The 14,705-nt window shown below is 35.1% G+C and overlaps 1 protein-coding gene across 8 annotated transcripts in view; it reads left to right on the top strand.

The window, feature by feature from the left end:
- Positions 1-14,705, top strand: part of SMARCA2 (SWI/SNF related BAF chromatin remodeling complex subunit ATPase 2) — a 120,238-nt gene that overhangs the window by 84,469 nt on the left and 21,064 nt on the right. For 7 of the 8 annotated variants that reach the window (XM_038169745.2, XM_038169747.2, XM_038169748.2 and 4 more), the window contains one exon: positions 607-825. In XM_038169745.2, the coding sequence (XP_038025673.1) occupies positions 607-825 (219 nt within the window). Of the gene's footprint in view, positions 1-606; positions 826-9,987; positions 10,130-14,705 lie in introns of those variants that run through there. The other variant, XM_038169751.2, reaches the window with a different exon arrangement.

Below are 14,705 nucleotides of genomic sequence, written 5' to 3' on the forward strand. Positions count from 1 at the left end.
ATATTTTTGTATGTGATTTGATTTTTTGCCTAATACAGCAGAAGTAAAAATTCTCTGTTTGAGTTAGTTGGCTTTCTGGCACTAAGTAGGCAGTCTTTTCTCTGAGTTTCTTAATTCTTTCTCAATTCTTTTTTTTCTAATAACACCTGTTAAATTTATGTCCTCTGATATTCAGATTCACCAAACTAGTGTGTTGTCAGTTACTTTTCTTAGTTAAGTAATAAAAACACGTTGTGGGGATGTTAAAAAGAAATAATAGTATTCTCAGATCACGTTTATGAATACAAAGAAACCACAAAACTTGTGTGGAAAACGAGGTTTTTTTAACTAACAGCTTCTTTGTGTTCTTGTAATCTACTTTGTTTTGCTCTGCACTTACCTCAGATTAAGCTAGCTATGGAGTAGTGAACTTGACTGAAAATCAACTATCAAGTGTAGCTACTTCTTTGTATAGTTGCATTTTAGAAGTATTGGGCTGATGGAAGGGAAATACCTGTGAGGGATTTGGTTTAAAGTTCCAGCTATTTTTAGGTAGCTGGGAATTCCATTGGTTCATTTAATAGTTGCCCTTATAAATGTTGTATCCTTTCCCAACTGCCATTATAGCGTATGGACATGGATCGTCGTAGAGAGGATGCCAGAAACCCCAAGCGCAAGCCTCGCTTGATGGAGGAGGATGAATTGCCATCCTGGATTATTAAGGATGATGCTGAAGTTGAAAGGCTCACGTGTGAAGAAGAGGAAGAAAAAATATTTGGAAGAGGATCCCGTCAACGCAGGGATGTGGACTACAGTGATGCTCTCACAGAGAAACAGTGGCTGCGGGTAGGGTAACCCCTTTGTTTTATTTTATTTATTTATTTATTGTTGTCTTTTGCAGTTGAAGTTTATTTGTTTTCTTATGTTTTTATTGAAGATTGCACAGTTGCACAAGCGACAGCACAATGTAATAGTTAAGACCCACATATGACTGTTATTCAGCATTTGCAACTATGTTCAAGGCATTAATAACTTCTAAGCTGTTTTGATGAAAATTAAGTCAATGTTACTAAACATTGAATCAGAACAGTGATAACTTTCTACTGCAACTATTCTGTTGCCATGAATCTTACATTTTTTCTGTCTTTCGGTACTTCAGTAAATGTTGTCTTTAATATACGTTCTTTTGCAGTGGAGAAGAGTGGTAATCAGTGTATATTGAAGTTTCCTGTGCTGTAGAAGCTATATTTAAAAAAAAAAAAACTTTTTTTAGTATCTGAATCTTAATCTTGCTAAGAATTTGGAAGCTCTCACAGAAGTGTTCTTCCTCTCTTGGTCGTTCATTTCCAAATCCTGAGCTTTTTTTGGCTCCACTAAGGTCAAAAATCGTGATAAATGATATGTTACTTGAATTTAAGACCTAAAAGTAAAGATTCCATGATTTTTTTTGCACTTGAGAATTTTTGCATTTTTCTGCAAAATACATGTTTATTGAATTCCTATACACATGCCTTTTCAGAGTGGTAGTAAGGAGTTGAAGGAAATATTTTCAAAAACAGCAAATTTGGTAATGCTTTTATTTCTAAAATGTATTAGTAAAGTTACTGTATGTGCAAAGCTCATCTACATGGTTTGGCATAGTATATTTTGTTGTAAAATAATTACCCTTGGTACCGACTTGAATATAGTTTTTGTGTATGAAGATGGGTAGAAATCTAGCATACTTTAGTTATAAAAGTTATTGTGAGAGTGCATTGTGAGATGCTGTGCTAAGAGCTGATCCAGATTCAGCTGCTGGGTGTGAAGTTTACGTGAGCAAAGTTTTGAATTACACGTCAGCAGAAAACGATGAAACTAGATGAGTTTTCAAGTAGTCATCGGTGAAGCAAGACCTAGAAACGTGAACTCCCCTCTGGATTCTTCAATATTTACCCTTTCCTACAGTGGAAGTGTTCACAGTATAGTACATACGTGTCTGTGTGTGTATGTATATAAATATATATATATATGCACTCTGTCATTTTAACTGGTTATTTTCAGTGACAGAATACTCTGGCTGTGGCACAGAGTGTTTATAGAATACTCTGTATTCTATAGTATTTATAGAATACTCATAGAATTTAGCTTGGACTTCTCTGCTTTACACCTTGGTTTGCTTCTAAAGTTCACCTTCATTTCTTTACTGTTGAAAAATATCAGCCCTCTACAAGTCATCTAATCCATCCTTGTACTCGGGCAGATTCAGCCTATTCTATGTCGTTTATAATAAAAGTTCATTGGTCTGTTCTCCAAAGCCTTCTCTAACAGTCAATTTAAAACTCTACAGAGAAATATATTTAACTGTTAGATTTCCTTAATATTTTTAAAAATTTTCTTGTTGGATTTTAAACTGATTAGTACTTGCTCTGATAACTGAGGTCATGCTAAAGTCAAGGTGGCATGCAGACTATCAATTTTTCAACATGGCGTGTAACTCTGTTTAAAAAAAAAATCCTTCCTTCTCCACTGAGTTGTTAAATCTGTTTTCAAATTAGCTAAGTAAACGCTAAGTCAGATACATTTTGCATTGTGGACACTACTGTGACTGTTGTGTATGTGTTTTAACTTAACTCCTTTTCAGGTAACATCTCTACATTTGAGAGTATTGAAACAAATGCAATTGTAGGAACTACTAATATTTTTCAAACTTTTTATTCAAATGAACCAGATTTTTAGTGTTAACAATCTTATGAAGGTTAAGAATAAAAAATCCCCCATTGTGTGGATACTGAAAATCTTAAATCAATTTTCCTGAGTTTTTGCATCTGGCTTTCGTGTGTGTGTGTGTGTGTGTAAAACAGTTCTTTGTTAACAAACATTGTCTTCCCACCACCAACACTTCTTTAAGAAATGATTTGTTTTTTTACTTTTTCTGAAGTAACAGCTCAGGAGAGCTGAGGAAAAAGATAAGAGTAATCTTGTAAAACATTTTCAAGCAAGTCTTTAAATAAGTAAAACTACCATAGATGGTTAATAAGCTAATTTAAAAAATCTGTTAATTTGTACATTGTGCCTTTGCCCCTGTAATTTTTAAGTAAAAAGACAATTATGCATATTGTATGGACAATTTGAATTAGTCATTTCCCGAGAAATGCAGTGAACTACTCATATGAGTAAAACTCGAAGAAGAAAAAATAAAAGAGCTAATAAATTCAAATTAAAGAATAGTACTTTAATTCGTAACACACTCTTTTACCTATGTATCATGCCATTCTGCAGGTACTGGATAATTCTGCCTTTATTGCAATGTTACAGAAAAACAGGACTTGTTTATTAGCAGCAAGGGTTGTCCTTTATTTTTTCTTATGCTGTAGCTGCTCTTAATAGCTTTATAGCTCTCCTCTAATGGGCCTTTGCAGAACAAAACTTTGCATTTCTGACTAATAAGTCAGTTTGCTAATATCAATATCCAGCACTTGAGCTATCTCTCTGTTTTTATCTTTATTGGCAGGTTGACTTCATCTCTTCTTTTCTAAGAGGTTTTGCCTCAATCAGCAGCCACACTATACTGTAGAGACCAGGTACCTGCTGCTTCTCAGCTAGACCCTGATCCCTCTACTGATACAGCAAGCACTGAAGAGTCTAGTTAGGGTCCCACCTATGTAAGTGTAGGCTTCATAGCAGATCCGTAAAGGAAAGATAACACGTCAAGGCCAATATGCACACAAGCATACTATCAAAAATGTCAGCTCTATCCTTGCTGGGAAGTCAAGTACCTGATTTGGGAAGCAGGAGACAAAATGATTACATAAGCCATAAATATGAGCATACACAGTATCTGGTGAGACTGTGCTGCTGCCCTGAACAACCTCTCAGGCAAGCTGTAAGAAACATCATCATTAGCTGTCGCTGCAGCCTGCCGCTCTGTAGCTGTTGGCATGACAACCAGATTCCTTAAAAACAGGAGGGAGGAGTTCGCCTCTTCTGCTCTTAGGAAGCATTTATATTCTGGAAGTATATCATGCTGTCATAGATTCTATCACTGCATCACCTTTATCAGGACTGCAAAATATTTTGCTGGATCTCTAGGCAGATTATTTCCTAGAAGGTTATAAGAGTTGCTGTAAAGTCTGCATTGCTTAGGATGATCTTCAAGAACAGAGGACATTTCTTTGAGACACTGTGAAAGTGTGCATTTGACCTGCTGATCAAGGAGCGGTTAAAATGACCAGTTTCCTGTTAAACATTTTTTTTTTCCCATCTGGGATACTTACTGTGTCCTCGTCTTCACTCCAGTACCATCAACTTAGGCAGAGATATCAAGACAAGTCTTTCCTGATCAAGACAGTTTATCTAGTTCTCATGTTCTTTGTCTGTCATCCTACAAACCCTGACTCTGAAGCTAAATCTCTGGATTCTGCTTCTCATTCAGTTTAATTGCTGGCTAAGTGACATGAACAAAGTTCTGTCTTCTTGTGCAGTTGATTTTAAATAGCTTTGTGTATTGTCCGGGGAAACATGTTTGAGTCCAAAATGAGTACTATCTGGTTTTTCTCCTGCACAAATGCAAATCTCCAACTACTGCAAACTACTTGTTTTGCTGATCTAAAAAATCAAAGTGAAATTCAAGCATTTAGTCTGTAATTAGTCAGTCTTACTTAAAGAAAACCAGTAATGGAAGAATATCTAGTGAATACTGTTTAATGTAATTATGACATAATTTCATTTGCTTTCTTCTTTATGTTTACTAGCTAGGGTAAAACGTATTTTCAATTATTTTTTCATCAGCTGGAACTTTAAGTGACTTTTTGACTTTACATGCTCTCTCTAACAGTTTTTTAAAAGATAGGTCCGGCATCACAGCTAGTAAAGTTGGCCCAGCTTATTACAACAGCTTGATTACTAAAAAAAAAAAAATAAAATAAAATAAAATAGGTTTTATTGTTTTCTAAGACAGTTTTGCTTTTATGTATGCACATTTGGAATCAGTACTAAGTACAAATGCCAGATTCTGTACCTGGAACAGTGTAATCCTGGATGTAATCCTGTGAGCTGAGGCTGAAAGAGTTGGGACCTAACACTGGAAAAGAGGAGCATCGGGGGGGATCTTATCAATGTGTATAAATAACTGAAAGGATATATAGGGAATAATAAGGGATAAAGGGATAACTAACCCTTTATAACCTTAAATAAGGGTGCAGAGAAGGTGGAGCCAGGTCCTTTTCTGTGGTTGCCAGTGCCAGAGCAAGAAACAATGGGCACAAACTGGAGCACAAGAAGTTCCATCAGAATGTCAGGAAGCACTTCTTTATTGTGTCTGGGTGAAGGAGAACTGCCACAGGTTGTCCAGAGAGGTTGTGGGGTCTTCCTCCTTGGAGATCTTCAAAAGCTAGCTGGATATGGTCCTGGGCAGCCTTCTCTAGATATGTGATTGAGCCAGAGGGTTGGACCAGATGACCTCCAGAGGTCATTTCCAACATCAGCCATTCTGTGGTGTACTTATAGACTGGGGGTCGACCGGCTGGAGTGCAGCCCTGTAGGAATGGAGCTGGGGGGTTTGTTTGGTGGTAAGTTCAGTGTGAGTCAACAACGTACCCTGTCAGCAAAAAGGATAAACTGTATTCTGGGATCCATTTAGCACAACATAGCTAGGTGGTCAAAAAATGTATTGTCCCACTATACTCAGCTATACTCAGCATTGGTGCAGCCTTACCTTAAGTATTATGTGCAGTTTGGGGCTCCACAATATAAGAATGATATAAAAATACTAAAATGTGTCCAAAGGAGAGCAACAAAGATGATGAAGTGACATGAAGGCAAGATGTATGAGGAGCAGCTAAGGGTACAGCATAGAGACCAGGAGACTGGGGGGGGGGGCTCACTGTAGTCTGTAACTTTGTCATGAGGTGTCACAGAGGCAGGTGCTGATCTCTTCTTTCTGGTGACTAAAGTTATGTCTTCCATAGCCTAATACTAGCAAGGTACATTACAAGCAAATATGGTCCACAAAAGATACAAAAGATCTAGGATTGCACTGTCCTTCCAAAGGACTGATCTGTTGAGGGTGCAAACCCTGCCGTTATACCAGATGTTTTTCTGATATAATTGGTAGGGTCTCAGAAGAAAAGGGAGGCAATGCTCTTTGAATGAAGAAAGGTTAATCCCTGAAAATATAATAACAACCATGTAGTTCCCATTCCAAAGGAGTGATTTTTTTTTTTTTTTTTTTTTTTTTTAAGAACAAAAACATGAAGGGTCTCTCTTTAATATTATGAGCAGCAAAACAGCCACGTTGCCTGTCTGCCAGGACAAATAACCATACAGAGTACTAATATCCTACCTTTTTCCAGAACAGAAGAATTTATATTTTTAAATATCCATATCCAATTCATATTTTTTTAAATATCCAACTGCACCCTATTATTCAAGGTGTGTGTAGGGGGACGGGGTGAGGTAAATTAACATTTTATAGTACAAAAAGTTCCCATTGGTATAGAAAGACAAAGTAAGTAGCACCAGGAAATACTTGTCTGAGGGCTGGAAAGAGAAACCATCCTACTTTATTAGAGGTCATAGAAATGCGTTTCTGATTGAGTTTTATATTCGTGGTGTCCCCGTAAAAGAAACTGTCTTGTCTGAATGTGAGAGAGTAAATCCTTGGCATATAGTATAATTCCTGTATTTGGGAATCTTCCATTCTTGATTACTGAATGTCTTTTTGACATAAGTGCAGCTTGTTTCCTCCTGCTTAGAAAAAAAAAAAATGTCTGTCAGCAGTGAAAGTAATACAGTCATTACCAAAAATACTCTGTTTATAATGTCTAAGCTAATTAAGTGTTGTAGCAAGTAATTAAAAATGGGAGATAAAATACTTTCAGAAGGACAATAAAATGATATGGCCCACCAGTAGATTTATTTTAGACCACAGAAATAAATCTGGAAGCAAAACCCCCATTTCAACATAAGCTGTAGCAACCTCTTTTTTAAAAACTTTTTATTTCTTATGAAGTGTGAGATGATGAAGAAAATAAAACATCTCTTGTTGTAGGACACAAAAGTGTTATACAGTTGACCAAATTAAATGTTTATTGTTTACAATGAATTAAAGGTAAAGTGAGAAAAGTAATCACCCCCACCTTCCTCTGTCACCTGCCAAAACCAGTAAGTTTCTAATGTAACAGCTTTTCTTTGGCTCTTCTAGGAAACATAGACTTGGTCAAAGAAGAAAAATGTAACTGGAGTAGTGATGTTCTCACAATACTTTTGTTAGTGTAGTGTTGTGTACACTGCTAAAATAGGTTGTCCTAGTTCAGAATTCTGGGTAAGACAGAGAGAAAATGCTGATAAAATTTAAAATTAAAAAAACATACAAACAAAAAAAAACTTTCCTCTTCTAGTCTTTCTCAATGAAATAACAGTCCTTAAATGCTCCAGAATCCCATCTGTTCAACAAACAGATGCATCTATGTCATACTGAACAAGATAAATGGTAAAAATGAGGCATATCAGTCTTCTTAGGTTTTTCTTGAAGATGGATTACCATTGAATCTGAAGCCAGGAAACATGTATCTTCCTCGAACTGTTTTCCTGAGCTGGTGAAAATTGTATGTAATAGATCATTCACAAGTAGAAAGGCTGAAGCAAATAGCAAGGCAGACTTATTTGCACTCAGAGAGCCCTTTTTCACCTTTCTTCACCTTGCGTTTTATTCCCAATTCATTTTTGACATGGGAAACTTCAAAGAATCATTTCCTGTTCAAGTAAGGAAGAAAAAGTGTAGCACTCCATAGTGTTATTTATAAATATTGGAGGACAATAAATGAACAAAGGGAAACTGAGATGCATAAAAAAGCAACGTATCAACTGAATGTTATCGTTGTGTATGTACTTTTTGTAATTGATTGTTTTCTCCATATAATTTAAGGAATATATAGAGAGAAAAATTATATCATGCTACCTTTCAAAAAACATTCACTGTCTTGATCAGTTATTTTCTGTTTTGTTTTTAGTTATTGAAAGTCACAATTGTAAACTAAAAATATATTTAACATATCAGTTAAATCAGTCCTTGAAAGATAGCTTCAGTCACATTAAATTTATTCCTGTACAACTGTCAGTCTGTAAACAACTAATATTTTTTCCCTCATAAATTTTCTTGCAATATTTTCATAGATTATAGTCTTGCAGTGTCTTTAAGTTCTTTACATTCAGTCTGTAATTTTTTCTTCTAATTGCATATCAATATCCCATAAGGTTCTAAACAATCTGAACTGTGGAGGATGACATGTAGTTTAGAACAGCTATAATAACATCCCTTTCAGAATTATGTTTATCGTCATCAGGAACTTTCACATGCTGTTCTGTATTGTCCTCAAGTTTTGAATGAGAGTGTTTCCAAACACAGTAATAAACCTGGCTATTACTCCAATTGACAAGAGATGTCCATCAGGTTATTTAGATTTTCGAAGAGAAGGAGAGAAGATTTAAAAAAACAACAGAAACACACACACACAAAAAAAAATATCATTCCATGATAAAAAGTAAGAAGTTGATACCAGTTGTTTCTGGCTTAGAATTTATTTGGAACATGTGGTGGTTTATTTTATTTTATTTTATTTTTTATGCTCTGCCTCTGTTTGCCTAGGTCAAGAGGCTGTTTCTTCAAATGAAATCTTAGTAAGGCATAAAGTACACATGTATGGGAGGCATTTTTTGAAAACCTGAAGGAGACCGTTAGAGATAGTTCTGTAGATATTTTAAGAGTGTGGCTGCATAGATGTAGACCACAGAATAAAGATAATGATGATTTGGCATTTATTGTCTTAATATAGTGAATGCATGTTTTCTCAAAGTTCTTTTTGGCTAAGGAAAGCATCTTCACAGTCAGCCTGATAAAACTAATACAATTGTTCCTTTTTATCACCCAGTTCCTTCCCCCAGTGGATCTTATGTTCGTACCAATGTGGCCTGCTCTGACCTGGAGCAAGTTCATCAGTGCTGTCTGTGTGTGATGCTTTACTTAGTAACTGTCGTATTAAAGATGATGATTAAATGTTACAATAGTTTATCAGAAGTATTTTTCTCAAACCAGAAACAAAAATCAGAGGATATAAGTTATTCTTGTGAAATTTTAGATTGGTACTTTTTTTTAATTTTCTAATTTTTAATTTTCTAATTTTTAATTTAATGTCTGTTTCTTTGGATGAAACTATTTAAAAAGAAAAAAAAAATGTTCTTGCATTATACTGTCAGGATTTTTTTGCATCAATCTTTACATTAAAATGCAAGGGAAAATTGTTTATAATTTGCATTTTTGCTATCCTTAATGTCCGATTAAAGATAGACACTTCCAATTTCTGTGCTAATTATTAAGCAACTGTTAACAGTTTTCAAATGCAAAACAGAAAACAAACTACATTCTCTCACTTCTCAAAAAAAAGCAATCTTCAACAATGTAAAGATGCAGACTCTGAATTATGAACACTGACTGAAAGGTTAGAGTTCCTTATTTTGTGGAAATTCAGCAAATTTGAGAAGAACACATTACAAGCTTATGTGTTTTTCATAATAATTGAATTCAGTTTGCATTTTTACAAAAAAAAATAAATACGTTTTTGAGTTGTGTTGCATAGAGTTTTTGGAACTTTCCTTATGTGGAGCAAAATGAGTCAGCAATAAATAAGGAGGTACTAGAAGTGTTCACTAATTCTTTGCCTTGAGCATATTTTTATCTATAGTGTTACAGTTTAGACCCAACAAAGTCAGCTTGGTGAATTTGTTGTACAGTGCTATCCATGAAGGAAAGAATGTTCAGATAAATTAACTCTTTATCAATTCTTGTATTTGCTTCAGGTATTTAGTCTTGCACATTAGATCTTAAATTTTATGCCCTTTCATCTAGTTGCCAAGTATTATTATTTTTCTTCTTCGTAATCTTTGTCAGTAACAGACTGACCTCTATGCAGTAGCATAATAAGAGCTGTTCAGTTACAGAGTAGGGGAACTTCCCACAGAAAGCCAGTAAGTATTTTCACTGTGTAGAAGCCTTAAACAGCAACAGGTATCTGGACTGTCAGTGTTGAGAAACGAAGCAGGAGAACTGTATTTTGAAGATATCTTTTGGAGAAGATTAATTTCAAGTTGGAATATTGATATCTTCATGGACTGTCAGGTATGATCTGAGTAAATGGACTGTCAGGTATGATCTGAGTAAACACATACAATATAGGGGAATAGCTTTTCAAATATGCATAGAAGAAGAAGAAAACAGTGGAGTTTCTGTTGGAATATCACTGCGGGATTTAGAGGATTATTAGAAGAGATAAATTAGTAGGTACAGGTAGAGTGGTGTCGTTTTAGTGCTTTTGATGTTTGTTGTTAGCCCTTTGATGGGTTCTTTCACTTCTTTGCTGTGTTACTGACAAGTTTTCTGTTGCTGCTTAAGTGCTTAACAGCCTTTAAGTTTAGTTCCTCATGGTCAGTACAGTGGCTAAGTAAGTTACTTGTTGCCTCTAGAAAATTCCACACTTTTGAAAAATTTGCATAGTTAGGTTAGTATTTATTCTTCAGGAATTGTGAAGCTAACAGCTTTTTCTGTTCACCTATGTTTTCAGCATTTTCATCATATTTTCAGTATTGTCAAGTAGATGTCAACCAGATGTACATCACCTTTTTTCTTTTATTTTGTGTGTACAATTTCTTTAACTTAAGTAATAGCAGTGCCCTTCATTATGCTTTTGCTTTCGTATAGCTATAGTTACCTCAGATCAAATGAAAAATAACAGTCGTGCAGTGTGCCACTGAAAACTGGAGACAGGCTTTAGATGCCTGCTATATGCTGTTATGTACATTGCTGTTATAACAGGCATCATATAAAACTCATTTTATTCTCAGCACCACCACTGCTTCACTGTATGACCAGAGTCGAGTTGTTTGATTCCTGTAAAATGAGTTCAAAACTAATATTAAGGCCTATATGATGCTTGACTTGCTGAAGACAGTCACAAAGCAAAACACAGAGCAGTAGTAGCTCTTAGTGTTTATTTGGGTTCATAATTATCAGTTGAAAATGTGTTCAGTCATGGTGTTATGTTTTCAAAAATCTGTATATAGTTAAGAATGCATCCATAATGACCTGCTCTTCTAATGGGGGAACAGAATAGTTTCAGTTTTGATTTTTCTTTACTTTGTTTCAGTTTCCATTTTTTTGAGACTTCCACCTCAAAACAGCTAAGTTATTTCTGTTTTCAAAGGGGAAAATGTAATTGCAAGCCACAATAGGAAAACTAACTGTCTAAGAAACAACTTGCATTCTGAAAAATCCACTTTATGCATGTGTGCGTTTAGCTGGTCTCCTGTTTTGGATGAAGGGGATTTGGCTTCTGTAATTAATGGCCTATATATTCTTTATTATAATTCTGGTGCCTTGAGAAGCTTTCATGGTCTTAGCTCCTAGGCAAATGAATTGTTTTGTCTACATAGACTAGGATACAGCAACAAGATTCAGAAAAGCATGAAGACTGTCAGTACTGGACTTAACTTTGAATCCTAACACTTCCAGCTTCTCTGCCTTTCATGAGGCACCCAATCCTTTGCAAAATTGGTTTTAATTAAGTTATCACAGTTTTCTTTCAAAAATAAAGGTTTCAGATTATTGTACTCTCGTGTCCTGCTTCCTTGGGGAAGGAAAGTTCTAAGTTTTTGTTTGTTTACCATTTTCTTTGACTCCCTAGCTGTTCACCTCTGTAACCCAGAGGCATGTGAGCATGGGAGATGTCTGTGCTATCTTGCATTTTTGCATCATCTGTCAGGAATTGACAGACCTGGGATGCATATGCATTATAATGAAAGTAGAAGTTTGGAAGGGCATTCTCTTTGGTGTAGCACTTCAGCCCTAGAACAGTACTTTTTTAGATCAAAGAGGTCTGTTAGTTGGATTGGCTAAGTAGATATTTTGTTGTTCATACAGATATGTAGACATATGCTGACCATTAACACCTCTGCTGATACTTGATTTCTGTGATGTAGTTTTAAGTCATCTTCTGGGGTAGCAAAACTTGTAAATTTGGCTGTATATACTACAATTTATATCCAAAATGTAAACTTGCTATTTAGGAACTAATGTTAATTGGGTATCACATTAACAACATTTTTGGACTGCTGGTATTCTCACATTGGTTTTGAAGTGCTGTCAAAAGAGATCTTAGGTTAAGACTTAAATTAAGGAAAACTGCCTGAGTTGACATGTGTGCACATAAAGTTTGAAATCCGAGAATAGTAATCAACTGATGCATTTTTACCTTGTAAAGTAAGTATAGAGATTTTAGTGTTCATCAGCAGTTCTTTAGTATGCTAGGAATTAATTCACTACCCGTTAGCCCATAATTTTAAGAGTGCAAGGGTATGTTAGCTTCCTTGTTTGTTTGTTTTTGTGTTTTTAGTACATTGCTAAATGAAGTGTTTAAAAATACATATTTTTACCTTCTCTATCATAATTTATTTAAAAATATTATGTACTCCAAGCAAAAACTATATGCAGAATTCTAAAATAAGATGTCAGTACACTCTGTGATGATAGCATAACTGTTACTTTTGCAGGACAGTAAATGTAACAAGCAAACATAAATATAAATATATTATAATCGAGTAAATATGCATTTTCTGCAGGACAACAAAGTGATACCAAAACTAACAAAATGGTTACTTGTTTGTTTTTTATTTCTTTTCAATCAGAATAGCTCTTTATCTGTTTCAATAACCAAAACCTAATCTGCTTACTGTGGAGCAATAGGAATATGTTTTCTGTAATAAATACCTCTTTAAAATGCATGCAACCTATTTTAGTTTTAAAATCATACATGAAATTGTTTAATTTTGTTATTATAATTAAAATGCTAGAAACAGTAAGTAGCTGCCCAACTAAAAATCTAATTTAGATGCTTAGAATAATAAGGGAAAAATATGATAAGTAGTTGTCAATATTAAAGCAGTCTGAAGGAGGAAGGCTTTGGGCCTTGTAGTAGGTAGAATGAAACAGCAGATTTGAGTATCCACAATCCTTTCAGTATTAAATTTTCAGTAAAATAAAATTACTTGTATATGAAAACATAGCCTTTCCCCAGCTCTCTTTTTTTTCCTGATCAGCTGATGAAGAGACTAGCAGCTCGCTGCTTTGCTGGCTTGTTAATTTTATCCCCACTAACTGTGATTTCCGATAGCCGGCCTGCTGATAGTGGTAAGGTAAATATCCTTTTTCATTGCCGTCTTGAAGATTCAGTAGAACTACATCACAGGCATGTGTAGGTGTGTAACACATCAAAAGTCGGTGTTCTCCGTATTTCTATGTACAACTGAGTGCTTAAGGAGAGCAATGACATTAACTGTTGACAGCCTTGCATGCTGTATTTATTATTAGCATTTCTAGCTTCCAAGATATGCAGAGAAATTTCCTTTTCTTTATCTTCGTTAGCTGCAGTGGTTTATAGTGGGTGTCCTGCTTTAGCCAAATGAATATTAATGAATTTGTGTGCAGATTTTTTTTCATTCTTTTTTTCTTCCTAACTCATCAGATCTCAAACCTCCTTCATAGTGGTTATCTGAGTGCTGTGGAAGCATGATGTAAATTGTCTTTTGATTATTAAGGCCTAGTTTCAGGCTGTCCCTCAGGATTCTGTGTTCGTGTTTGTTCTGTGGATTTGTACATCGGAGAATGCATAGGAAACAGATTTTGAAATCCCACTGGTGTTTTTAACATGCCAGGTTGTTTTGTGTTGTGTACCAGGTTTTGTTCACGAAACGTTTTTCAAGAGACATTGTACACAATTGAAAGAAATTATGTCTGGGCTGTAATCACTCTTTTTATATAGATTGTTATGCTCACATGATCATAAATATTAGCCATGTTTGGTGCTGTGGAAAAATGAAGGTAATTGCCTTATGATTAGAGCTCTTTCAGTTACGAGAAAGGAGTGATTAGCATTTGCATGTACTCCAGGCAATATTGAGAGGCAAAAGGGACAAATATCAACATCAGTTATGTTCTGAGAAAGCATTAATCAGAAATCCTAGTTTTAAGATTCTTTAGTATTTTTTTCGTTTTAATTTCAGTTCTCTTTTTTTTCTTTTTTTCCTTTTTTTGTTTGTTTGTTGGTTTTCCCAAAGCAAGAAAAGTTCAGCTTCTTGGTGTATTACATGGATCTGATAGTCACTGCGTGAACAGGTTTTCTTTATTCCTAGTTTGTTTTTTTGTAGTGATTTTTTTAATCCCGCTGTTTGCTGCTGCTGAGTCTGGGTAAAAGCATACATACAGGTAATTGAAACTGGTGTTCATTGTTTGTGACTGTGTGCTGTATTTTTTTTTTCTTTTTTTTGCATCCAATCTTATGAGTGCTTTTTACAGCAAAACTCTGCATTGTCAGTCCTTTTGCCTTTTGTTACTATTCTAGAATAGAATTATACATTTTAGAGTTGGTTTTAATGGTTAGGTGATCTGTAACTCAAACTATTTGGAAGAGAAGCTGAGTGTTACTTGTTACTGCATAAAGTATCTGTGTGTCGTTTGCGTGACCAAAGAACTGTGTGTGATCTGGTTTGGGGAACAGAGTGCAGTGTAGACTGTCCTCTTTGAAAACATGTGACATCAAAGTCTGTTTTGCATGGAACTAAATAATTGAGAACTGCCACTGATGTGAACAAATGACTGTTTCCTGTAAGCTTACTGGCACCGTACCACAGGCCCTCGATTTGTG

This window comes from Anas platyrhynchos, chromosome Z (genome assembly GCF_047663525.1).
Source record: "Anas platyrhynchos isolate ZD024472 breed Pekin duck chromosome Z, IASCAAS_PekinDuck_T2T, whole genome shotgun sequence".
Taxonomy (NCBI): Eukaryota; Metazoa; Chordata; class Aves; order Anseriformes; family Anatidae; genus Anas; species Anas platyrhynchos.